The following is a 24,822-nucleotide window of genomic DNA, read 5'->3' on the forward strand; positions in this document are numbered from 1 at the left end:
TGAATATCTCGGAAATGGCTGAGTGGATAATTAATCAAAACAAAACAGGCAATGCGTTTCAGGATACGGAAAACTAGGCACATAAATGGAAGTCAACATGTTACAATCTGACTACCTTTGAAGGGGGATACCAACCGTGCTACAATAATTCCAAACGGCCCCCATTTTTTGTTATCACTAATACAACGGGAATAGGAAGACCGGGGGAATCGGTCTGTCTGATTAGAAACATCAAAGGAGGCCAAAATATGGGGTATAGTAACTGCTCCTGGAATTATAATATAATTAAGCCACGGAACTGTCCAAACTGGGCCGATGTGGGAATTTTTAACGTAACGGGGATTCTGAATAAAACAGATGGAAAAGCCTGGACAGGCCCCGGAGTGTTGCTGACAAAGAAACAACTAACCTTCATTGCCTATAATGGCACCTTTTGGGTGTGTGGCCACAAGGCCTACCCTTGGCTGCCCCAGAATTGGATGGGATCCTGCTATTTAGCCTACATTGTGCCTTATATGTATCATATAAAGTCACTGTCGGAACATTTACACCGTCCTAAGAGAGTTATCACAGAAACAGAGAGGTTCTTTGCCATTCTGATCCCCAGGTATGGGGCCGCCAGACTGGCAAGGGAATCCATTAACATGGCATCCGTTGTGGAACGGGTAGCCAATGATACCTCAGAGGCCCTAGTTAAAATCAATGCAGAAATGGTAGCAATCCGCATAGTAGCCCTACAGAATAGACTGGCCCTAGATTACATCCTGGCTGAAAAGGGAGGTGCTTGCGCCCTACTTGGAACTGAGTGTTGCACATATATCCCAGATAGCTCCGAAGAAATTACCCACTTAGCGGAGCATATCCAAAAGGAGGTAGAAAAACTTAACCAACCCCCATCATTCACTTTGTGGAGCGGAGCCACTGAATGGCTAGGTTCAATAGGAATTCATTGGTGGAAGGTTTAATTCTATTTGTTGTAATTGTTTTACTTTTATATTGTTTATTTATGTTGATTAAATGTTGTTGCAACCAGGCGGCTGTAGCTGCTGTCCCGCAGGTGAGACACCTTGCAGGTCCCAGCAGACTGTCTGTACGTGGCACCGGGGTATGTTATGCTTAAGGGAAGGTTGTTTACTGGTTGAATTAAGATATTGATTTGGATTAAATTGGAATAAAGTTAATTAACCTACTAAAACCAGACTTGCATTGTGGCCACGATGGAACTCGGGTTGGTGTAAATTTGTGTAAAAGTTATTAGTCCGGACATGTGGTGAAACACATCAACAAATTTTAGAAGGAAACTCTATTAACATGTATGAAATTATTTTGTAGAATGTTTAACCAGTGATAGCTAATGTTTTATGATTCAGTTTGTGAAAGAATCAAAGGGGGGATTGATAGAGAATTCAAGCTCTGCAACCTGGCTGCAATTTTGAGAAAACACAGACCACATTGCATTGTCATCAATCAACTTGACATTTTAGGACCTTGGGTAGCGAGCCAATTAAAGGTTAACAGACTATTAATTGAGCCAATAAGGTCAAAGAAGACGAGTTCTTTTCTTAAATAAGTACAGCCATTTTGGCCATGTGGTCTCAGAAGGACAAAGGCCAAGAGCTTATTGCTGCTGCCAGAATAAAGTTACATTAAAACTACAATCGGAGTTTGTATTTCATTGGAAATTAAGAGATCTAACACCTATCATTGTATTCCTTGGTCAATTTGTGTTTGTTTCAGACAAGACTTGCAATGGATCAATACACTGCATCTAACACAGGTGTATAAATTCTTCTTGGTGGGCAGGTAAAGCAAAATGTGTCATATTGCATCGACTGCCTGATATACGCTCTGCCCTATATTTAGTTCCAGTGGGCGCCGGTTTTTTGGCATCTGCCGATTTTTTTTGAGCAATCTTAATTTTGCATCTTTCCTCAAAGTTTGTACGCTGGCGGCAACTGTCAGCGTGGGATTTTTTGTACGGCAGATTTTTTGGTGCAGGTCTGGGTGAAAACTGTGCCGTTTTTGGCCATTTAAGCAATGTTCCCAACACTAATTTTTTTAAGGACGGCGCAGAGTGGCCTTTAGTACTGATCAGAAAAATCCTACGTTAAGTCTGTATCGGAGCTATGTCTTTGCAGTTTAGTCTTATTCATAAAGATAGTTTATAATGATCATGTTTAGTACGTTCCTTGCATCTCTTTACATTAAAGATTACTTTATTGTTCTGGTGTTTGACCCGCACTCCTGCTGCAACTCCAGACTGATTGCCCCCCCCCCCTCCCCCCCTCCCCCACCCCGGTTCCGCTTCAACCCGGGGCCGATTGCCCCCCCCACCCCCCTCCTCCTCCTCCTGGTCCTGTTGCAATCCCGGGCAATCCCCCCCACCCCCACCCACCCTCCACTGCTCCCCTGCAAGCCTTGGCCGTGGAACTTCAATTTGCAAGTAGGTGGAGCTTCAGCCCTCAGTGTGTCTCTCATTACCCTGGCAACCTCAGCTTTTGGCGCAGACTTGAAGCTCTACCTCCAGATTTAACTTTGGGTTCTGCAGCGGCAAAATGAAATTTTACTTTGGCGAAAATCCCAACTATTTTTTTCGGCGCAATCGGGCACAAAAAAATCAGCTGTTAATCCTCCTGGGCACCAAAAATCGGCAAAGAGGAAAATTAAGCCCAATGACTTTAATGGAACCGAATATCAGCTGATGGCCTGTGCATACTGCCTGTTTTATGCTATCCCCGCCCCCCAAGATAAATTTCTCCCCCACCGGGACTAACTGTAGTTCTCTCATTATCCACCACAGCTGAGATAAGCTAATAAGCTAATTCAATGCAGACCAAGGATTGAAACTCGGACCTTCCTGGTCATGTGTGCTCAGTTTCAAGCTTGATTCATTTATTAATTAAACTATTGAGGAAGCAAGTTAGCATGGCTTACAATAATTTAATTTAACAGAGCCACAGTATTATAGTATTATATACAAGAGCAAAATTTAATTTCCTCTCTATCATCAAACAAACAGTTAAGCCTAGATTTTCCATTTGTTTTTTTTTTAAATACCAGTGTTAAAATAAATAAGTTAATGCTGGAGTTGCAATACTGCTGATTAGCAGATTTATTAAGTCTATTGACACTTATTCTCAAATGAAATCTCTTAATAAATTGATTTATTCTTCATTTGTCTTGCTGCTTAAATTTCATGGTTGAAGATATTAGCTTCAAGAGGTCAGTTAATCTTTTCTAATCACTCCCAACTTACCTCTGAAGTGGGCTCATTCACTTCCACTCTAAGCGGGGGTACTCCTTCACTATTGAAAAAACAGACAATAATGCTTTAGTAAAGCCTGCTTGTTCAAATAAAGTGCATGCAAACAAAAAGTAAAGTCCATTCTCCACATCAGATGTAGATTATGCAGGGGTAGATTTAACAAATTAGTACTCCTGGAAGAGCGCCATATGACAGAAGTGTACATCACCTCATACAATTTCGAGTCATTAATTTTATCGAATGGAAAACAGCCTGGGGTTTGCTACATGAAGACTGAATTTCCAGTATCCAACACTCGGTGCATGGAGCTCTGCATTGGGAGCGCTAACTGATTAAGTCTACCCCATAGTTAATTCCAATACATTTTCATGCAGGAGAGAGGCTGATGCTGCAACATGCTGACCTAAATGTGCTGTCCCCAAATAAAGGATTTTCCTCTGTTGGGTTGAATTTCCCCAGTTCAGTTATTGTGAAGCTGGGGTGGGGCAGGGACTGATCAATGTGTAAATGTACCGTCACCCATTCCGTGTACTGTATAGTGACACATGTGATGTAATTTGTTGAATGTACTACAAGGTATCCCGAATTGTACTTGAACTGAAAAGCAAGGAAATGTATCGAACGGAACTGCCGTCAGCACCCAAATGTAGTGTATGGGATTGCTGACCGCAGCTAAATGTACTGAACTGCTTTTGAATGTACTGTACAAATTTTTATATGAATAAAGTATATTTTGAAATTTTAAAAAAAATGGTGCGCTGTTTCCCCAGCGGGTAAGAATGTTGGAGGTGTAGCCCCTCCCATCTATTCTCCCACAGACAAAATAAATCTGGCTAAAATTGCGATTCTGCTATCACACTATAGAGATTTAATACATGTGCTATGGACATGATACCTTGAGAGAAGTTAATATAAATATTCAATAGGATGGCTGGGCATTCCAGATATAACTCGAGGAATATTTGGAAAGTAGAAAATTGGGTATTACCATTGTAATAATGGATATAATGGGCCATTATAATAGACTTAGCTTGGGTACCATTTAGACATCCCCCTCCCTCCAAACAAAAACAATAAGGGGCAAGTAACATATTCTGCAAATTTTGTAGACTGGGGAAGGGGCTCTGAAGAAAATGATTAACTGCAGTGGTTAAAATGGGTCATGACTATCTAGAATACGATTCCAGTTCTTACCTCTTTGGGTACCATATAGTACTGCTGCTTGTTGTTTGATCTGGCCCACGTATTAGTGCGGCCCATGGCTGGTATTAGGTTATCACTACAAGTACTGGCAACATAAGTGAATTTCTCAGCTATCACAGCTGACGACAATAGCTTTAGGCTGGGGAGATCACTGATTCAGCAGGCATGCAAACATAACAGTTGTGAGACTCAGCATACTGATAAAACAGCTGAGTCTCAAGGTGACTATCCTGTTTGCCTGCCTCCTGACTCAGTAATCTCCCTAACCTACTGGTATTTTATTCAACTCGGGTTGCAACCCTCCAGAATTCTCCTGGAATTAAAGATTAATTTCCTGGGCACTGCTTCCAGCCACTCTGGAGAAAAATTAGGAGGGCACTAAAGAAAATGTGTTTTCCCCCCCCATATTTTTTCTGAACACTTACATTTTTCAGTTATAACAATATTAGAGAAGGGAAGAAAAAAATGTTGTTTACTGACAGTAAAGAATCACCCAAAGGGGTCATGGAGAGTCTGCTCACTTTTCAATTGGCGTAGGAAGGCGATGGGACAAGTGGATTTTTTTTTAAAGAATTACACAGAATTTAACAGCACGGAAACAGGCTATTCGGCTCAACAGGTCTATGCTCCATATGATACCTCCTCCTACTCCTCTTTACGTAACCCTACCAACATATCCTTCTATTCCTTTCCCCCACATGTACTTATTTAGATTTCACTTAAATGCATCTATGCTAATCGCCTCAACCACTCTATCTGGTAGCAAGCTCCACATACTCACCACTCTCTGAGTAAAGAAGTTTCTCCTGAATTCCTTATTGGATTTATTAGTGACTAACACATTTAAGGCCCTTAGTTTTGGACTGCCTCACAAGTGGAAACGACTTCTCTATGTCTACTCTATCAAACCCCTTCATCATTTTAAAGACCTCTATCAAGTCACTTCTCAGACTTCTCTTTTCTAGAGAAAACAGCCCCAGCCAGTTCAGTCTTTCCTGATAGTTATAATCTTTCAGTTCTGGTATTATCCTTGTAAATCTTTTTGCACATCTTCCAGTGCCTTTAATATTCTTTTTATTGTATTCCTTTAAGGAGGCAAGATGTAAATGCTGGAGAGATTCTCAGATCAATTATAGGTCAGACCTACTTTCTTTTTTATATTCCTTTTATTAATTCCTGAAGTTTCTATTGGGGAAGTTTCTCCATATGGGCTCCAAATGGACGATCGTCTTCATTTTCGGCAGTTTTCTCAGCGGTACAGCTGTTTTTTCATGACAAACCGGCGAAAGTTTCCTCTTTATTTTTTAAAGAGTTCCGCCCACATTTTGAAAGTACCGCCGGGGAGCAAGCCGCCCACGTGAATCTGCGTGCACCGCTGAGAAAACCGCCAGTTTTGCCTCAACGGGGACCTGATCACTTGCTGTACCTGCATACTATCCTTTTGTATTTCATGTACAGCAGGACCTGGGGGTACTTGTGCATGAAACACAAAAGGATAGTATGCAGGTACAGCAAGTGATCAGGAAGGCCAATGGTATCTTGGCCTTTATTGCAAAGGGGATGGAGTATAAAAGCAGGGAAGTCTTGTTACAGCTATACAAGGCTTTGGTGAGGCAGCACCTGGAATACTGCGTGCAGTTTTGGTTTCCATATTTACGAAAGGATATACTTGCTTTGGAGGCAGTTCAGTGAAGGTTCACTAGGTTGATTCCGGGGATGAGGGGGTTTACTTATGAGGAAAGGTTGAGTAGGTTGGGCCTTTACTCATTGGAGTTCAGAAGAATGAGAGGTGATCTTATCGAAACATACAGGATTATGAGGGGGCTTGACAAGTTGGATGCAGAGAGGATGTTTCCACTGCTAGGGGAGACTAGAACTAGAGGGCATGATCTTAGAATAAGGGGCCGCCCATTTAAAACAGAGATGAGGAGAAATTTCTTCTCTCAGAGGGTTGTAAATCTGTGGAATTCGCTGTCTTAGAGAGCTGTGGAAGCTGGGACATTGAATAAATTTAAGTCAGAAATAGACAGTTTCTTAAACGATAAGGGGATAAGGGGTTATGGGGAGCAGGCGGGGAAGTGGACCTGAGTCCATGATTAGATCAGCCATGATCTTATTGAATGGCGGAGCAGGCTCGAGGGGCCGTATGGCCTACTCCTGTTCCTATTTCTTATGTTATGTATACACACCGCCGAGGAAACCGCCCACGAAAAGCTGCCTGAAACAGGGCGGTAGGTGAGTACCCGGCAAAGAAAGATAAATTAAAGGTTTTTTATAACTATTTTAAAAATTCTATAATGGTGATTACGTTAAAAAGTGTCTTGAAAATGTTTTATAACTTTTTATTTTTTAATTAAAAAAATATTTTTTGAGTTTTCTCCCTCGCTTGGCCCAGCCGCAGCCGTGGACAAAATTTTAAGTACTTACCATCCATTCCGGTAACAACCACCCGTTTTACCAATTTCGCCTTTAACCGCCGAGAAACCGCCGAGAATCTTGGTGCAAGATCCATTTTCTCGCTGGGCGATATCTTTTACCTTTATTATGGAAAATTTTGCCAGCGTTAGTTACAGAATGTTAGCGGTGTTTCTGGGTGGCAATCGGCTAGTGAGGGGCTTTCGGGAAAGTCAAGCCCCATCTCCTTTGATTTCCTTCTCCCTCATGTATGCATCAAGGCAGCCCTTAAAGTATCAATGCTAGCTGTTTCCATCATTCCAAGTTCCACATTCTCATCACTTTCTGTGTAAAGAAATTCCTCCGAAATTCTGTCTTTGATCTTTGAGTGGCTATCTTATATTTATGTCCCTTTGTGCTGTGTAATTTTTCCATGTCAAATCATGGATGAAGACATTAGCTTCAAGAGGTCAGTTAATCTGACCTCTTCATAATTTCAAAGACATCGATCAAATCTCTTCTTGGTCTTTACTTCTTCACTGAAAGGAGGCCCAGCCTGTGCTATCTTTCCTGACAGTTGCATCCTCTCATTTCTTCTAACATCCTTGTAAATATTTTCAGTAATTTCTCCGGTGCTTCAATATTCTTTTTGTAGTATGCAGACCAGAACTGTGCACAAAGTTTCAAGTGTGGTCTAACCAAAGTTTTATTTCAATTTAATATTACCTTCCCACTTTTGTGTTCTATTCCTTTAGAAATGAGCTCCAATACTTTGCTTGCACTCTTTCTGGCATGTCGCGATTTGCATTGCTACTTTTAGCTATTTATACATCTGTATTCCAGATCACTTTGTTCCACTACCACAATTAACTTCTTACCTTGCAAGTATTGGGCGACAAATGGCTGGCAGGGTGGTTGGAGGTGGGATGATACATCCATCAATACATCTGACCAGAGTTGGCAACCCTACACTCAACTGACATGCAAACTGAGTTGACTCCTAATAAAATTGTAGCTTTGTATGCAAACAGGTAGAACAGCTGAGGTCTTTCAGCTATATGAAATATCAGTTGATTGAAATGCTGGTAGGCTAGGGAGGACAGAATGTGAGTTTGCTGTGACTTTTACTGTATTTCCAGGTCAATTGCCCTGTCACAGCAAGGCTCCAACTCCTGCTGAGAAACTAAAGGCCAGACTAAAAAGTACAGAAACAAGCCACAAATTATTTGATGAGAAATTCAGGCTAGAAAAAGCTCTTAAAAGGTTTAGAAAAAAATTCCATTAGTCCAAAAAGCTAAATTTAAGACTAAGGAAGTTGCTGATCTTATGTAGAATGTGAAGTTATTGTTGGCTGTTTTAGGGAAGAATGAATGTGAGCACTGACAACCTAAATGCCTAGAAATTGGATAAGGCCCAAAAATGTCCGATTAACCTGCACCCGTTCCTTCTGATGCAGGCAGCATGCAAGCGTTGTGTTGCCTGTAATTTATATGATTGCAGCCTTAAGCCTAGCGCTGAACGCCAAGGGACCTAAGTTTGTGTGAGGCTAGCACCAATTAAAATTAACCTGCAATTCTTAAAGGGGAGGAGCAGTTTAACGAGAGGACATGCTGGAAGTCATTCCAGAATTGAGTTTGACCTGGGAAAGAAACAGGAATGGCACAACATGCCAGAGAGCAGGCTGCAAGATTGATCGACGCAGCATTGAAGGCCTTAGTGCAGGAGGTGGATAGGAGGAGAGAGGTCCTGCTTCCACAAGGGGCCAGGAGGCCCCCCAGATAGACACTGGTAGCTGTGCAGTGTTGCGCCGAGGAGCTGGATGCAGTGCCCAAAGAAGTACAATGACCTCACACGAGTGGTCATGGTCAGTGAATACATCTTCAAAGGCCCTATCTCACCAACTGCACCACTAAGCCTCACACCCACAGTGAATGCATCACACCTCATTACTCACCTACCAACAATCTCTAATCTCGACTTAAACCTCACATTCATATGCTCCACCTCACTCTCACACACTTAGCACTGCTGCAAGCCTCACACCCACATCTCACAGCTTGCACACACTCCCAGCTATTCAACCATGACAGCCACATCAACCAAACAAATTGCACCACACTCACGGACAGACTTCCTTCTCTCTTGCAGCAGAATGCGGCGCATAACCGCAGACAGCAGCAGCTAACCAGAGGGGCAGGCACGTCCGCATATACTAACCCCGATGGAGGAGATGGTGCTGGACATTATTGGAGCAGCCTTCACTGAGGCCGTGGCCAACAGCAGGGTTGAAACCATTGATGATGGTATGGTCATACCTAATCCTCCTTCTCACATCTCACTTCCCACTCATCCCACACTCTCTTCGATTTACCAACTGCACATGGTGTAAGCATGCACCTCTTGCTTTCCTCCTCCTCTCACCACAACCCTACCCTTGTGCCTTTCTCTTTTCAGACACACAAGAACTCCAAACGACAGGCAGTGGTGGAAGAGGAACACACCGATGAAGAAGAAACACTGTCACTCAATCTCACACTTGTCAGCTCCCCCGAGGGCAAGGTCGCACACGAGTTCTGCTGCACCGAACTCAGGTGAGAACTTCGATGGGGCGGCCTACAGAAGAACGCTGATGTGTATGCACAATGAAATGCTTGGTGCATTTGCAGGCCTGCTAGAAAACCTGACTGCAATGTCAAGAAGCATGGAGGAGTACTGCACTAACCTTGCACAAGGCTTTGCGCAGAGCTTGGAGCCCATCCTTTCCAGTGTGGAAGTAGTAGGCAGATCCAATTGCACACTTGTGGACCCAACCATGATGCAATGTCTGATGGCTGATGTCTCAGCTTCCATTGCAGCACAAGCAGAAGCCACCCAATGTCTGAGACATAGAAACATAGAAAATAGGTGCAGGAGTAGGCCATTCGGCCCTTCGAGCCTGCACCACCATTCAATATGATCATGGCTGATCATGCAACTTCAGTTTGACTGCTGGGCTCAGCTTCGTTTTGTTTCAGACAGGCCGTGCACAGCCAGTGAAACAAACGGAACACGGACGGCAGGCGAGTAAAAAGACGAAGGATAGGCGTGTGCGTTGTTTTACACTGTAGCTATCCCCGAGCTCAGGCTGGTGCTAAAAGTAAATGCACTCAGGTTGCCAGCTGTGTCAACACAGGCCTATTACAGAGAGATCTGACCCAGTCTTCAGCAGAGAAATTGAGACCAATTGTACTACCAGGTCGTTGATAGGAGTGGATTATAGTTGATGCAATTTAGTGCAGAAGTGGAGGAGAGAATATTGACTATTTGCTGATGGAGTTGGTGGCATCGTAACTGAGCATAATCTGTCCCTGCCTGACTCATGCAGGAAGAAATAGAAAGGTGACGTCACAGCCAAGGGGGTAAGTGATTGGCTGGTGATTGGTAAGTAGTTTTTCTTTTTTCTCTTCTATATCAGTGAGTAACTTTTAGCACTGTTGTTGCCAATTTAAGTTAATCTAAGGGTTAAGTCATGGCAGGAGAGCTCGGACACGTGTTATGCTCCTCCTGTACTATGTGGGAAATCAGGGATGCCTCGGGTGTCCCTGACGACTACGTGTGCGGGAAGTGTATCTGCCTCCAGCTCCTGACGGACCGTGTTGCAGAATTGGAGCTGAAGGTGGATTCACTCTGGAGCATCCACGATGCTGAGAATGACGTGAATAGCACGTTTAGTGAGTTGGTCTTACCGCAGGTAAAGGATCCACAGCCAGATAGGGAATGGAAGACCAACAGGAAGACAGTGCAAGGAAGGTAGTGCAGGGATCCCCTGCGGTCATCCCCCTGCAAAACAGATACACCGCTTTGAGTACTGTTGAGGGGGATGACTCATCAGGGGGGAGCAGCAGCAGCCAAGTTCATGGCACCGTGGCTGGCTCTGCTGCACAGGAGGGCAGGAAAAGGAGTGGGAGAGCGATAGTGATAGGGGATTCAATTGTAAGGGGAATAGATAGGCGTTTCTGCGGCCGCAACCGAGACTCCAGGATGGTATGTTGCCTCCCTGGTGCAAGGGTCAAGGATGTCTCGGAGCGGGTGCAGGACATTCTGAAAAAGGAATTGTCGTGGTGCACATTGGTACCAACAAAATAGGTAAAAAACGGGATGAGGTCCTACGAGATGAATTTAAGGAGCTAGGAGCTAAATTAAAAAGTAGGACCTCAAAAGTAGTAACCTTGGGATTGCTACCAGTGCCATGTGCTAGTCAGAGTAGGAATCGCAGGATAGCTCAGATGAATACGTGGCTTGAGCAGTGGTGCAGCAGGAAGGGATTCAAATTCCTGGGGCATTGGAACCGGTTCTGGGGGAGGTGGGACCAGTACAAACCGGACGGTCTGCACCTAGGCAGGACTGGAACCAATGTCCTAGGAGGAGTGTTTGCTAGTGCTGTTGGGGAGGAGTTAAACTAATATGGCAGGGGGATGGGAACCAATGCAGGGAGCCAGAGGGAAACAAAATGGAGACAAATGCAAACGACAGAAAGGAGATGAGTAAAAGTGGTGGGCAGAGAAACCCAAGGCAAAAAACAAAAAGGGCCACTTTGCAGCAACATTCTAAAGGGTTTAAGTGTGTTAAAAAGACAAGACTGAAGGCTCTGTGCCTCAATGCGAGGAGTATTCGGAATAAGGTGGACGAATTAACTGTGCAGATAGGAAATCCTCGTCCACCGTATTGCTTCCAGTTTGGTTAGCCCAATCTATATGCATATTAAAGTCACCCATGATAACTGCTGCACCTTTATTGCATGCACCCCTACTTTCCTGTTTGATGCCCTCCCCAACATCACTACTACTATTTGGAGGTCTGTACACAACTCTCACTAGCGTTTTCTGCCCTTTGGTAGTCCGTAGCTCCAAACATACCGATTCCACATCATCCAAGCGAATGTTTTTCCTTACAATTGCATTAATTTCCTCTTTAACCAGCAACACCACCCTGCCTCCTTTTCCTTTCCGGAAACGATGTGGTTGGCATCACGGAGACATGGCTCCAGGGTGACCAAGGCTGGGAACTCAACATCCAAGGGTATTCAACATTTAGGAAGGGTAGACAGAAAGGAAAAGGAGGCAGGGTGGTGTTGCTGGTTGAAGAAATTAATGCAATTGTAAGGAAAGACATTAGCTTGGATGATGTGGAATCGTTATGGGTGGAGCTACGGAATACCAAGGGGCAGAAAACGCTAGTGGGAGTTGTGTACAGACCTCCAAACAGTAGTAGTGATGTTGGGGAGGGCATCAAACAGGAAAGTAGGGGTGCATGCAATAAAGGTGCAGCAGTTATCATGGGTGACTTTAATATGCATATAGATTGGGCTAATCAAACTGGAAGCAATACCGGTGGACGAGGATTTCCTGGAGTGCATAAGGGATGGTTTTCTAGACCAATATGTCGAGGAACCAACTAGGGCGGAGGCCATCTTAGACTAGGTGTTGTGTAATGAGAGAGGATTAATTAGCAATCTCGTTGTGCGAGGCCCCTTGGGGAAGAGTGACCATAATATTGTGGAATTCTACATTAGAATGGAGAATTAAACAGTTAATTCAGAGACCATGGTCCAGACCTTAAAGAAGGGTAACTTTGAAGGTATGAGGCGTGAATTGGCTAGGATAGATTGGCGAATGAAACTTAAGGGGTTGACAGTGGATGGGCAATGACAGACATTTAGAGACCGCATGGATGAACTACAACAATTGTACATCACTGTCCGGCGTAAAAATAAAAAAGGGAAGGTGGCTCAACCGTGGCTATCAAGGGAAATCAGGGATAGTATTAAAGCCAAGGAAGTGGCAAATAAATTGGCCAGAAATAGCAGCGAACCCAGGGATTGGGAGAAATTTAGAACTCAGCAAAGGAGGACAAAGGGTTTGATTAGGGCAGGGAAAATAGAGTACGAGAGGAAGCTTGCAGGGAACATTAAAATGGACTGCAAAACCTTCTATAGATATGTAAAGAGAAAAAGGTTAGTAAAGACAAATGTAGGTCCCCTGCAGTCTGAATCAGGGGAAGTCATAACTGGGAACAAAGAAATGGCAGACCAATTGAACAAGTACTTTGGTTCGGTATTCACTAAGGAGGACACAAACAACCTTCCGGATATAAAAGGGGTCAGAGGGTCTAGTAAGAAGGAGGAACTGAGGGAAATCCTTATTAGTCGGGAAATTGTGTTGGGGAAATTGATGGGATTGATGGTCTGCATCCCAGAGTACTTAAGGAGGTGGCCTTGGAAATAGCGGATGCATTGACAGTCATTTTCCAACATTCCATAGACTCTGGATCAGTTCCTATGGAGTGGAGGGTCGCCAATGTAACCCCACTTTTTAAAAAAGGAGGGAGAGAGAAAACAGGGAATTATAGACCGGTCAGCCTGACATCGGTAGTGGGTAAAATGATGGAATGAATTATTAAGGATGTCATAGCACGCATTTGGAAAGAGGTGACATGATAGGATTTATGATAGGGAAATCATGCTTGACAAATCTTCTGGAATTTTTTGAGGATATTTCCAGCAGAGTGGACAAGGGAGAACCAGTTGATGTGGTGTATTTGGACTTCCAGAAGGCTTTCGACAAGGTCCCACACAAGAGATTAGTGTGCAAAGTTAAAGCACATGAGATTGGGGGTAGTGTGCTGACGTGGATCGAGAACTGGTTGACAGGCAGGAAGCAAAAAGTAGGAGTAAATAAGTACTTTTCAGAATGGCAGGCAGTGACTAGTGGGGTACCACAAGGTTCTGTGCTGGGGCCCCAGCTGTTTACATTGTACATTAATGATTTAGACGAGGGGATTAAATGTAGTATCTCCAAATTTGCGGATGACACTAAGTTGGGTGGCAGTGTGAGCTGCGAGGAGGATGCTATGAGGCTGCAGAGTGACTTAGATAGGTTAGGTGAGTGGGCAAATGGCAGATGAAGTATAATGTGGATAAATGTGAGGTTATCCACTTTGGTGATTAAAAACAGACAGACAGACTATTATTTGAATCGTGACAGATTAGGAAAAGGGGAGGTGCAATAAGACCTGGGTGTCATGGTAGATCAGTCATTGAGGGTTGGCATGCAGGTACAGCAGGCAGTTAAGAAAGCAAATGGCATGTTGGCCTTCATAGCAAGGGGATTTGAGTACAGGGGCAGGGAGGTGTTATTACAGTTGTACAGGGCCTTGGTGAGGCCACACCTGGAGTATTGTGTACAGTTTTGGTCTCCTAACTTGAGGAAGGACATTCTTGCTATTGAGCGGGTGCAGCGAAGGTTCACCAGACTGATTCCCGGGATGGCGGGACTGACATATCAAGAAAGACTGCATCAACTGGGCTTGTATTCACTGGAGTTCAGAAGAATGAGAGGGGATCTCATAGAAACGTTTAAAATTCTGACGGGGTTAGACAGGTTAGATGCAGGAAGAATGTTCCCAATGTTGGGGAAGTCCAGAATGAGGGGTCACAGTCTAAGGCTAAGGGGTAAGCCATTTAGGACTGAGATGAGGAGAAATTTCTTCACCCAGCGAGTGGTAAACCTGTGGAATTCTCTACCACAGAAAGTTGTTGAGGCGAATTTACTAAATATATTCAAAAAGGAGTTAGATGTAGTCCTTACTACTAGGGGGATCAAGGGGTATGGCGAGAAAGCAGGAATGGGGTACTGAGGTTGCATGTTCAGCCATGAACTCATTGAATGGCGGTGCAGGCTCAAAGGGCCGAATGGCCTACTCCTGCACCTATTTTCTATGTTTCTACCCCATGCCTGCTTTCTCTTCATACCCCTTGATCCCTTAAGCCTTAAGGGCCACATCTAACTTCCTTCTGAATATATCTAAGGAACTGGCCTCAACAACTTTCTGTGGTAGAGAATTCCACACATTCACAATTCTCTGAATGAAGAAGTTTCTCATCATCTCGGTCCTAAATGGCTTACCCCTTATCCTTAGACTGTGACCCCTGGTTCTGGACTTCCGCAACATCGGGAACATTCTTCCTGCATCTAACCTGTCCAATCCCGTCAGAATGTTATATGTTTCCATGAGATCCCCTCTCATTCTTCTAAATTCCAGTGAATATAAGCCTAGTCGATTCAGTCTTTCTTCATATGTCAGTTCTGCCATCTCGGGAATCAGTCTGGTGAACCTTCGTTGCACTCCCTCAATAGCAAGAATGTCCTTCCTCAGATTAGAAGACCAAACCTGCACACAATATTCAAGGTGTGGCTTCACCAAGGCTCTGTACAACTGCAGTAAGACCTCCCTGCTCCTATACTCAAATCCTCTCGATATGAAGGTCAATATGCCATTTGCCTTCTTCACCACCTGATGTATCTGCATGCCAGCTTTCAATGACTGATGTACCATGACACCCACGTCTTGTTGCACCTTCCCTTTTCCTAATCTGTCACCATTCAGATAATATTCTGCCCCCCTGTTTTTGCCACCAAAGTGAATAACCTCACATTTATCTACATTATACTGCATCTGCTATGCATTTTCCCACTCGCCTAATCTGTCCAAGTCACCTTGCAGCCGCTTAGCATCCTCCTCACAGCTCAGACTGCCACCCAGCTTCATTTCATCTGAAAACTTGGGAATATTACATTCAATTCCTTCGTATAAATCATTAATGTGTATTGTAAATAGCTGGGGTCCCAGCACTGAACCTTGCGGTATTCCACTAGTCACTGCCTGCCATTCTGAAAAGGACCCATTTATTCCCACTCTTTGCTTCCTGTCTGCCAACCAGTTCTCTATCCACGTCAATATATTATACCATGTGCTTTAATTTTGCACACTAATCTCTTGTGTGGGACCTTGTCAAAAGTCTTTTGAAAGTCCAAATAACCATATCCACTGGTTCTCCCTTGTCCACTCTACTAGTTACATCCTCAAAAAATTCTAGAAGATTTGTTTGCATGATTTCCCTTTCATAAATCCATGCTGACTTGGACCGATCCCGTCATTGATTTCCAAATGCGCTGCTATTACATCTTTAATAATTGATTCCAACATTTTCCCCACAATGGATGTCAGGCCAACCGGTCTATAATTCCGTGTTTTCTCTCTCCTTCCTTTTTTAAAAAGTGGTGTTACATTAGCTACCCTCCAATCCATAGGAACTGATCCAGAGTCTATAGAATGTTGGAAAATGACCACCAATGCATCCACTATTTGTCGGGCCACTTCCATAAGTACTCTAGGATGCAGACTATCAGGCCCTGGGGATTTATCAGCCTTCAATCCCATCAATTTCCCTAACACAATTTCCTGACTAATAAGGATTTCCTTCAGTTCCCTTCTTCTCGCTAGACCCTCGGTCCCCTTGTATTTCCGGAAGGTTATTTGTGTCTTCCTTCATGAAGACAGAACCAAAGTATTTGTTCAATTAGTCTGCCATTTCTTTGTTCCCCATTATAAATTCACCTGATTCTGATTGCAAGGGACCTACATTTGTCTTCACTAATCTTTTTCTCTTCACATATCTATAGAAGCTTTTGCAGTCAGTTTTTATGTTCCCAGCAAGCTTAATCTCATACTTTATTTCCCCCCTCCTAATTAAACCCTTTGTCCTCCTCTGCTGAATTCTAAATTTCTCCCAGTCCTCAGGTTTACTGTTTTTTCTGGTCAATTTATATGCCTCTTCCTTGGATTTCACACTATCCTTAATTTCCCTTGTTAGCCACGGTTAAGCCACCTTCCCCATTTTATTTTTACGCCAGACAGGGATGTACAATTGTTGGATGTTTATCCATGTGATCTTTAAATGTGTGCCATTGCCTATCCACCATCAACCCTTTAAGTATCATTCACCAGTCTATCCTAGCCAACTCACGTCTCATTCCGTCGAAGTTACCTTTCTTTAAGTTCAGGACCCTAGTCTCTGAATTAACTGTGTCACTCTCCATCTTAATGAAGAATTCTACCATATTATAGTCACCCTTCCCCAAGGGGCCTCGCACAACAAGACTGCTAATTAATCCTCTCTCATTACACAAGATGCAGTGCAGGATGGCCTGCTCTCTAGTTGGATCCTCGACATATCGGTCTAGAAAGCCATCCCTTATACACTCCAGGAAATCCTCCTCCACTGTATTACTACCAGTTTGGTTAGCCCAATCAATATGTAGACTAAAGTCACCCATGATAACTGCTGTACCTTTATTGCATGCATCCCTAATTTCCTGTTTGATGCCATCCGCAACCTCACTACCACTGTTTGGTGGCCTGTACACAACTCCCACTGGTGTTTTCTGCCCTTTGGTGTTTCGCAGCTCTACCCATACAGATTCCACATCATCCAAGCTAATGTCCTTCCTTACTATTGCGTTAATTTCCTCTTTAACCAGCAACGCTACCCCACCTCCTTTTCCTTTCTGTTTATGCTTCCTGAATATTGAATAACCGTGGATGTTGAGTTCCCAGCCTTGGTCATCCTGGAGCCATGTCTCCGTAATCCCAATTACATTATATCCGTTAACAGCTATCTGTGCAGTTAATTCATCAACCTTATTACGAATGCTCCTCGCATTGACACACAGGGCCTTCAGGCTTGTTTTTTTAACACTCTTTGTCCTTTTAGAATTATGTTGTAATGTGTTGCAGTGGAAGCGCAAACTGAAATTATGCAAGCTCAGCTTGTTGCCACGGAAGCGCAGACTGCTGCCACCATGGCTGCTGTTACCAGTGTTGAAAGGGAATTGCAGGGTCTCCCAGCAGTTCCCCACTGCCACTCCGCCAGTGCCCTTGCTGTTGCCTGTCAGCCAGCCAGCCCAGACTGCTGCCGCCAATGCCGAGGTGGTGTAGTCTAAAGCCGGGCCTTCTGGGCCCAGAGCTGCTCGAGGTCGTACTTCAAGGCCATCTTCAGTCTCCGCCACCGAGAGTCAGCAGCCTTCCATCAACCATGCTACAGCCACAGGGGTAGCACTGCGTATGAGCACTAGGACAAGCAAGAGCACACAGAAGACAGGCATTAAGGGAATGCACAAGGGTGATTAGTTGGTATGTAATATTGGATGGATTGATGTATAAATTTAGTCTGAAATGTTTGTTTTGTGGTGGCTTTTATTGTACCATTGTGGCCAAGAGATGCTGTGATGGTCTGTAGCAGAGGGAAGGTAAGGTGTGGGACTGTGGGTGAATGGAGAATAAGGATTGCGTTCACTGGTACCGCAGTTGGGCCAGTTGATCACGGGCAGCCCGGCCAGAAAGGGGCTGTGTTGGTTACTTCTCACTTCCTCCTTCTCCTCTTCCTCTTCCTCAGCTCTTATACCTGTTGGCAAGGGATATGCCCTCATGATGGCGATGTTGTTCAACATGCAGTAGATCACGATGAATCTTGAGACCCGATCTGGTGAGAACTGTAAGGCTCCCCAGAGCAGTCCAGGCAGCGGAAGCATTGTTTAAGGACCCCAGTGGTCTGCTCAGTCAAATTCCGTGTGGCAGTTTGTTTTTTGTTATTTGCATGCTGTTTATGTTGCGCACCGAAGTCTTGAGCCAAGTGGATAGCCCTCGTCGCCCAGTTGTCACCCTCAGGTTTGCTGTGGCGGCTCAAATGCTGATAATAAAGTGGACTGCCACAGAATGAAGGTATCGTGGCCGCTGCCAAGATACCGAGCATTGACCTGTATGACGCGCCAAGTATGGTCACACACCAGCTGGACATTGAGGGAGTGGAATCCCTTCCGATTGCGGTACATCCCTGAGTTCACAATGCGGCACCTGCAAAGCAATGTGTGTGCTGTCAATGGCATCCTGCACCATGGTAAAGCCTGCTATCCTGGCGAAGCCACGTGCTTGCTCCACCTGCTGAATGAAATGTACACACCTCTCTTTGCATACAGAGCCTCCCTTATGCAGCGGTGAATGGCGAAATATGAGATGTTGCCAATGTCGCCTGCTCCAGCCTGGAAGGAGTCTGATGCATAAACATTCATGGCCACGTTCACCTTCACAGCCCCTGGCAATGCCATCCTCGCCCTGCTCTGAGGCTGCAGGTCTGCCTGCAAGAGGCGGCAGATTTCAGTGAGCACCTCCTTAGTGAAGCGGGTACATCACATGAACTATTTCTCGCTGAGGTTGAGGTAGGAGAATTGCTCCCTGAAGACCCTGGGTGGATATGGCCTCCTGCTGAGAGCCCTTCTCCCTCTTCAAGCAGCTTGTCCTCCTCTGTGTCGCCTCTACTCATTCTCCCTGTCATACTGCAGGCCAAGGGGGATACAAACTACTGCACCCATGTCTGGGAGCAACTGGTCAGAGCAGAAGCCTTGAATTAACCCGCCACACTATTCCCTTGAGACTTCAGCAACTTGAAACCAAGGGCTCAATTTTCCCCAATGCTGTTTTTTGGTGTACTTGAAGAATTACGCCCGTTTTTTGGGGGCCCAACTACGCCAAAAAAAAAATTATTCAACTTTCCCCGTTTGAATTGTTGATTTTGGAACCGCGTAGCCTGTCCTTTAGCTTTGGGGGTGGAGCCTAAGATCTGCGCCAAAAAGATCGGGTTGCCAGGGTAACGAGGGACACACTGCGGGCTGAGGCTGGAAAATGAAACATACAGCACATTCTGTCCCGTTCACAGCAACCTGCACAAGCACCTTACACATTGCAGCAGCTTACCAGCATGAAATTATTGAAGAGTTTATGCCAAAAGTCTATCCCCCCCCCTCTCCCTCCCAGTGCCGCTTCTAACCCTGACCAAAAAACCTCTCCCCCTCTCCTCTCTCCTCTGCCCACCCTCCTCTCCCTCCCCCTCTCTCTCTCCACGCTCTCCCTCTCCCTCTCTCTCCCTCTCTGCTGCTGCTGTCCGGGCCGTGGAACTGCATCTGCTGTGCTGATTCTCTTACCTGCGCCGATTTTATTAACTGCCCAGAAGGTTTTTCCAGAGTGGTCACATACCCCATCCTGAGAAAAATTGGAGTAAGGCGGAGCTGGCCAAATTTGCTTAAATAGCCAGAATTGGCGCGGGTGGCAGGTTACGCACCCAATGAGGTAAAAAAAATCATAGCCTAAAAAAAATCCTACCTAAATGAATTACGCTAGTGCAGAAACTTTAGAGAAACTTGGAGATTTTAATTTACTCCAAAAAAAACGGTGCACGCCAAAAGAAATCGCAGATAATTGGGGAAAATTGAGCCCAAGAAACACTTCTACAAACTCACCAAGAGCCAATAGAAATCAATCACCAACTAACCTGAAAGCAGGTGATGATCCCTTTAAATAGCGCTGGTGGGGGTCTTTCTTTCCGCTGAACACACGTTCAGCTGTGGGAGGTTAAGAGAGGGCGTTAGCTCCAGCGTTGAGGTGCAAAATGGCAGCACCAGCGTTAAATCACATTACGATCTGTGTACACTGTATATTTCCAGCGCACGCCCCCTGCGCCGACGCAAGTGACTCCAACAAAATGGCATTTGACACGGCCCGCAGCAGATGTGTGTGCGCGGATGCCATTTTGGACAGAAAATGGCACCCATAGCACCAAAAGATCGGGCGCTATGGAGCTGAAATACTAGGGCTAAGACTTTAGAGTCTACTCCCCTCCCGACAATTGAAAGTATTTTTTTGCGCAAAAAATTTAATTAGCCAATACTGTTAATTAAGCAATGTTAATAAGGCAGGTGAGTGGGAATCTTGAGTAAAGAATGATTTATCAGATAATTTGAATTACACAACAAAACACAACCTGCTCCAATACAGGAGCAGTGAGTAGTGACTGAAAAGGGTTGTACAAGAATTTTCAGGAACAGCTGCTTGTTTTAATACAAACAAAATATTGATAAAAGAATAAACAAGTGAAGGAATTAGACAATTGTCTTTCAAGCTACAAACTAGAAGACCAAGAACACTGCACAATAGTTTTTCATCTGTCCAGCTGCTTAAAAAAGAAAACTCCAGCGATTGTCTTCTAGTGCATTCATTATGTCTTAAGAACATAAGAAATAGGAGCAGGAGTTGGCTATTTGGCCGTTCAAGCCTGCTCCAGCATTCCAATAAGATCACAGCTGATCTTCTATCTCAACTCCACTTTCCCGCACGATTACCATATTCCTTGATTCCCTTAATATTAAAAATCTATTGATCTCTGTCTTGAATGGGTTGAACGACAGATCGACAGCCCTCTTGGGGTAGAGAATTCTAAAGATTCACAACGCTTTGAGTGAAGAAATTTCTACTCATCTCAGTCCTAAATGACCGACCCTTTATTCTGAGACTGTGATCCCTAGCCCTCAACTCCCAGTCAGAAGAAACATGCTCCGAGCATTTCCCCTGTCAAACCTCATAAGAATTTTATATGTTTCAATGAGATCACCTCTCACTCTTCTAAATTCTAGTGAATATAGGCCTAGTCTACTCAATCTCTCCTCATAGGACAATTCCCTCATCTCAGAAATCACTCTATTGAACCTTTGTTCCACTCCCCCTAAGGCAAATATATCCTTCCTTAGGTAAGGAGACCGAAACTGTACACAGTACTCCAGCTCTTGTCTCACCAGGCTCCAATATAATTGCAGTTAGATTTCTTCACTCCAATCCCTTTGTAATAAAGGCTAACATACCATTTGCTTTCCTAATTGCTTGCTGTGATTCGTGTATAAGGATACCCAGGTCCCTCTGAACACCAACATTTCCCAGTCTCGCACCTTCTAAAAAATATTGTGCTTTTCTATTTTTCCTACCAAAGTGGATAACTTCACATTTCTCTGCATTATATTCCATCTGCCACGTTCTTGCCTACTCACTTAACCTGTCTATAACCCTTTGCAGCCTCTTGCGTCCTCCTCACACTTACCTTCCCACCTAGCTTTGTAACGTCAGCAAACCTGGATACATTACACTCGGTCCCCTCATCTAAGTCATTGATATAGATTCTAAATAGCTGAGGCCCAAGTACTAATCATTGTGACACCCCACGAGTTACAGCCTGCCAACCCGAAAATGTCCTGTTTATTCCTACTCTCTGTTTCCTGTCCGTATATGTGGATGTTATTTTTAATTTTTTGATTTCAATCACAATTGTAACTGTATATATATAAAATAGCGGGGTGTAAAGTGGGCAGCGATCTGATACTGTCAGTTTCCCGCCAGGCGGGTTAGGTTAAATTACCTTGCTGATTTCCAGAGTCAGAGCGACAATAAATAACTTGCTGCAACAAATCATTTGCCTCAATAGATTAGGTTCACATCTATTTATAAGGGGTTTAAATGTAAGCTATTAAAAAGTTCAGTGAACAAGCATGGCATAAAGTCACCTGATGTCTGATAGTTTTGCAGATTGTTTTACTTTCAGGTTTTTAGATTATATATTACCGTAATAGATATATGTGCACCGATATAAACAATTTTATTCTTCTGGAGGTGTTTCAAAAGTTAGGCTAATTTTTTCTGACTGTACTGTCCAAGTTGTACTGTTAGAAAACTCCAGGGAAATATTCATTTAACTGCCGATGTTCAGAAGCACCATAATATATTAACAGCAAATAAGTGAGAGGACATCACATGATGAAAAATGTAGTTATTTTCTATACTGCGATCCTTGGCTCTCGTTTATTGTGCATATTAAGAAGCCATTGATGCTATTTCTAGTGAAACAATAGGTCAGTGTGCATACATATGAGAATGGTTGGGAAGTGGGTTTAACGTTTTGTACCATCAATATGTCTTGAGTCTTTTTTTGTAAGGTATTTAGAAGCATTTCCCTTTCTGCAGAGCAGACAGCTGTCAGGTTGCTTGGTCTAAGGCCACTACCATAAGCAGGTAAGAAGATGTGCGAGAACAATCCAAGACAAGCCTCATTCCAAATCCATCCCCACGTTAGAAAGCACCCGCTTGCACTAGGATTCTATACAAGCAAAGTCAGACCTTTGTGAGTGTACCTTCTCTCACACTGTGATGCAATAATATAGTGTGGCAAAATGTCACCACGCCACTCTACATTTTATAGATCATTCAGTATTCCTGCAGACTGTATACAATGCTTAATATTCACTGTAATTTTCATCAAATTAGCCAGTATCAAAATCTCTTACATGGGGTCAGAGTTGACAGGATGGAGAATAACTTGTGGAGTTCGGCTTTGTGTGTCAGGTGTGACAGGTGTGACGTCTAGGAACAAGACATTAGGTTAGAAGAGAAGATAAATTACCAGCTGACAATTAAAAGGGTCATCATAAATTCTGCATCAAATAAAGAATACCAACTCTCTGAAGGGCCTCAAAGCCAGCACATGGCACATATTAAAAGAAGATACCTTAATCTTGGGGAAATCAAATAGAAACTGTATGAATTTATTCATGTGCCCTAGTCAAATATTTATCAAAGGACCTTGCCTTTACAGCAATGACAGACACATGATTCAATTCATTAAAGCATCCCAAATGTCAATAATTAATGGGGATAAGTGCCTTAAGAAAATGCAAGAACTATGACTGCATTTGCATAATACCCATCATAAGGTGCTAACTTAATTATATAGTGCACTACAGAAAGGAATAATGGTCAATTAAAGATCACTTACCTGGAAAAATGAACTGCTGCTTGTACTTGAAATAATGAGAAGCTTGCAACAGAGAAAAGGCAGAACTGTAAGCAAAGCAATCGAGCCCAAGTAAAACACAGGCACAAAGGCATTCTCTTATCTTTATAATAATCTTGACATTTGTCAACTTGATTGCTAATAAGCCTGTGTCACAAGCAACACTTGTTATTCAGGCTATCAATATTATAAGCTAAAACAATGGATAAAATTACACTAAAATTACAGATTAAAATCTATGGATATTGCAGAACTTTATGTTACTAGGTTCACAAAAAAGGATTTCCCCCCTCGGCAAACAACCTGCTTACAAAATGATGGACTATGCAGTTTTCAAACTGCGATTGCTTTGTATGCAAATTTGTTAGCAGGATCGACAACGCAACAACCAATTATGGTGCACATGTAATAATGGTACTTTTTAAACACATAAGCAACCAATGAGCTACTTAATTTACAATTTACATGTGGAGTGCCACAAAGCTTCTCATGGCATTTTTGTAAGGCTTTGTTTCCCCATCAAGCTCTGCAGCTACTGGTGAACCGTGCAATCGAGAAAAGTCAGAATTTGTTTGGTGTGGGAGAGAGTGCCTCAAAGCACATTACAGGATCTACAAACTATGGCGATAGTTAACGGATAATATAAGCTCCGTGCAAATGCTGCGAGCACCCGGGAGGGGAAACAGATGACACACCACTTAAAGATGAAACAACGATATGACAATTATATTGTTGTAAAGTAGCAGTGGTATTACCACCTGTGCTTGGGAGCTTGCTAGCGCAGGGTGGGGGAAGGGTGGTAAATGGCTGCTGCTATAGAATTTCACTGACAATGCATTATTGCCACATTGGAAACATTGAGCTCACTCCAATCTTCCTCACAAATGCCTGCAGTATCTGTAGACAATTGTTGCTAGCCTATCTACTTTAAAGTGCCCGTTGTACAAGTTAAAATTAAATTCTGACTTCTGTGGTCCCTAGCAATACTGGAATATTAGGGCCATAGTATGGATGAGCTATGTTCCATGATGGAATTAATTCTTTCTCTGTCTGTTTTTGGACTGTTATGTGTATGTTAGCTCTAATGTCTTTCTGTTTGTTTGTGACTGGTTTGGCCATTTGGATTATCTGTTTGTATCAGTCTATTTGTCTTCTGCTTACATGGATCTGAATGGGTGGGAAGTCGGCCAATGGATTTAAATGAGGCCCGGGAGTCAAAATACCCCTCATTTCTAGGAACATAGGAACAAGAGTAGGCCATTTAGCCCCTCGAGCCTGTTCCACCATTCAAGAGATCATGGCTGATCTGTGCCCTCAGCCCATCTGCTTTATTCACTAGATTCCTTGCATTGAAGTATATACCATTAAGTAATGCCAAACCTCTTTGTTATCTATTTTCTAGCCTGGTGCATTAGTGCTT

General features: G+C 43.6%; 1 protein-coding gene across 1 annotated transcript in view; it reads right to left on the reverse strand.

Moving 5' to 3' along the window:
• ksr2 (kinase suppressor of ras 2) overlaps nucleotides 1–24,822 on the reverse strand; it is a 587,663-nt gene that overhangs the window by 143,265 nt on the left and 419,576 nt on the right. Inside the window, exons 11-14 of the mRNA XM_070887700.1 lie at nucleotides 23,385–23,426; nucleotides 22,897–22,972; nucleotides 14,336–14,338; nucleotides 3,257–3,305 (exon numbers count right to left, since the gene is read on the reverse strand). Of these exons, the coding sequence (XP_070743801.1) occupies nucleotides 3,257–3,305; nucleotides 14,336–14,338; nucleotides 22,897–22,972; nucleotides 23,385–23,426 (170 nt within the window). The remainder of the gene's footprint in view (nucleotides 1–3,256; nucleotides 3,306–14,335; nucleotides 14,339–22,896; nucleotides 22,973–23,384; nucleotides 23,427–24,822) is intronic.

Source organism: Pristiophorus japonicus, chromosome 8 (genome assembly GCF_044704955.1).
Source record: "Pristiophorus japonicus isolate sPriJap1 chromosome 8, sPriJap1.hap1, whole genome shotgun sequence".
NCBI lineage: Eukaryota > Metazoa > Chordata > Chondrichthyes > Pristiophoridae > Pristiophorus > Pristiophorus japonicus.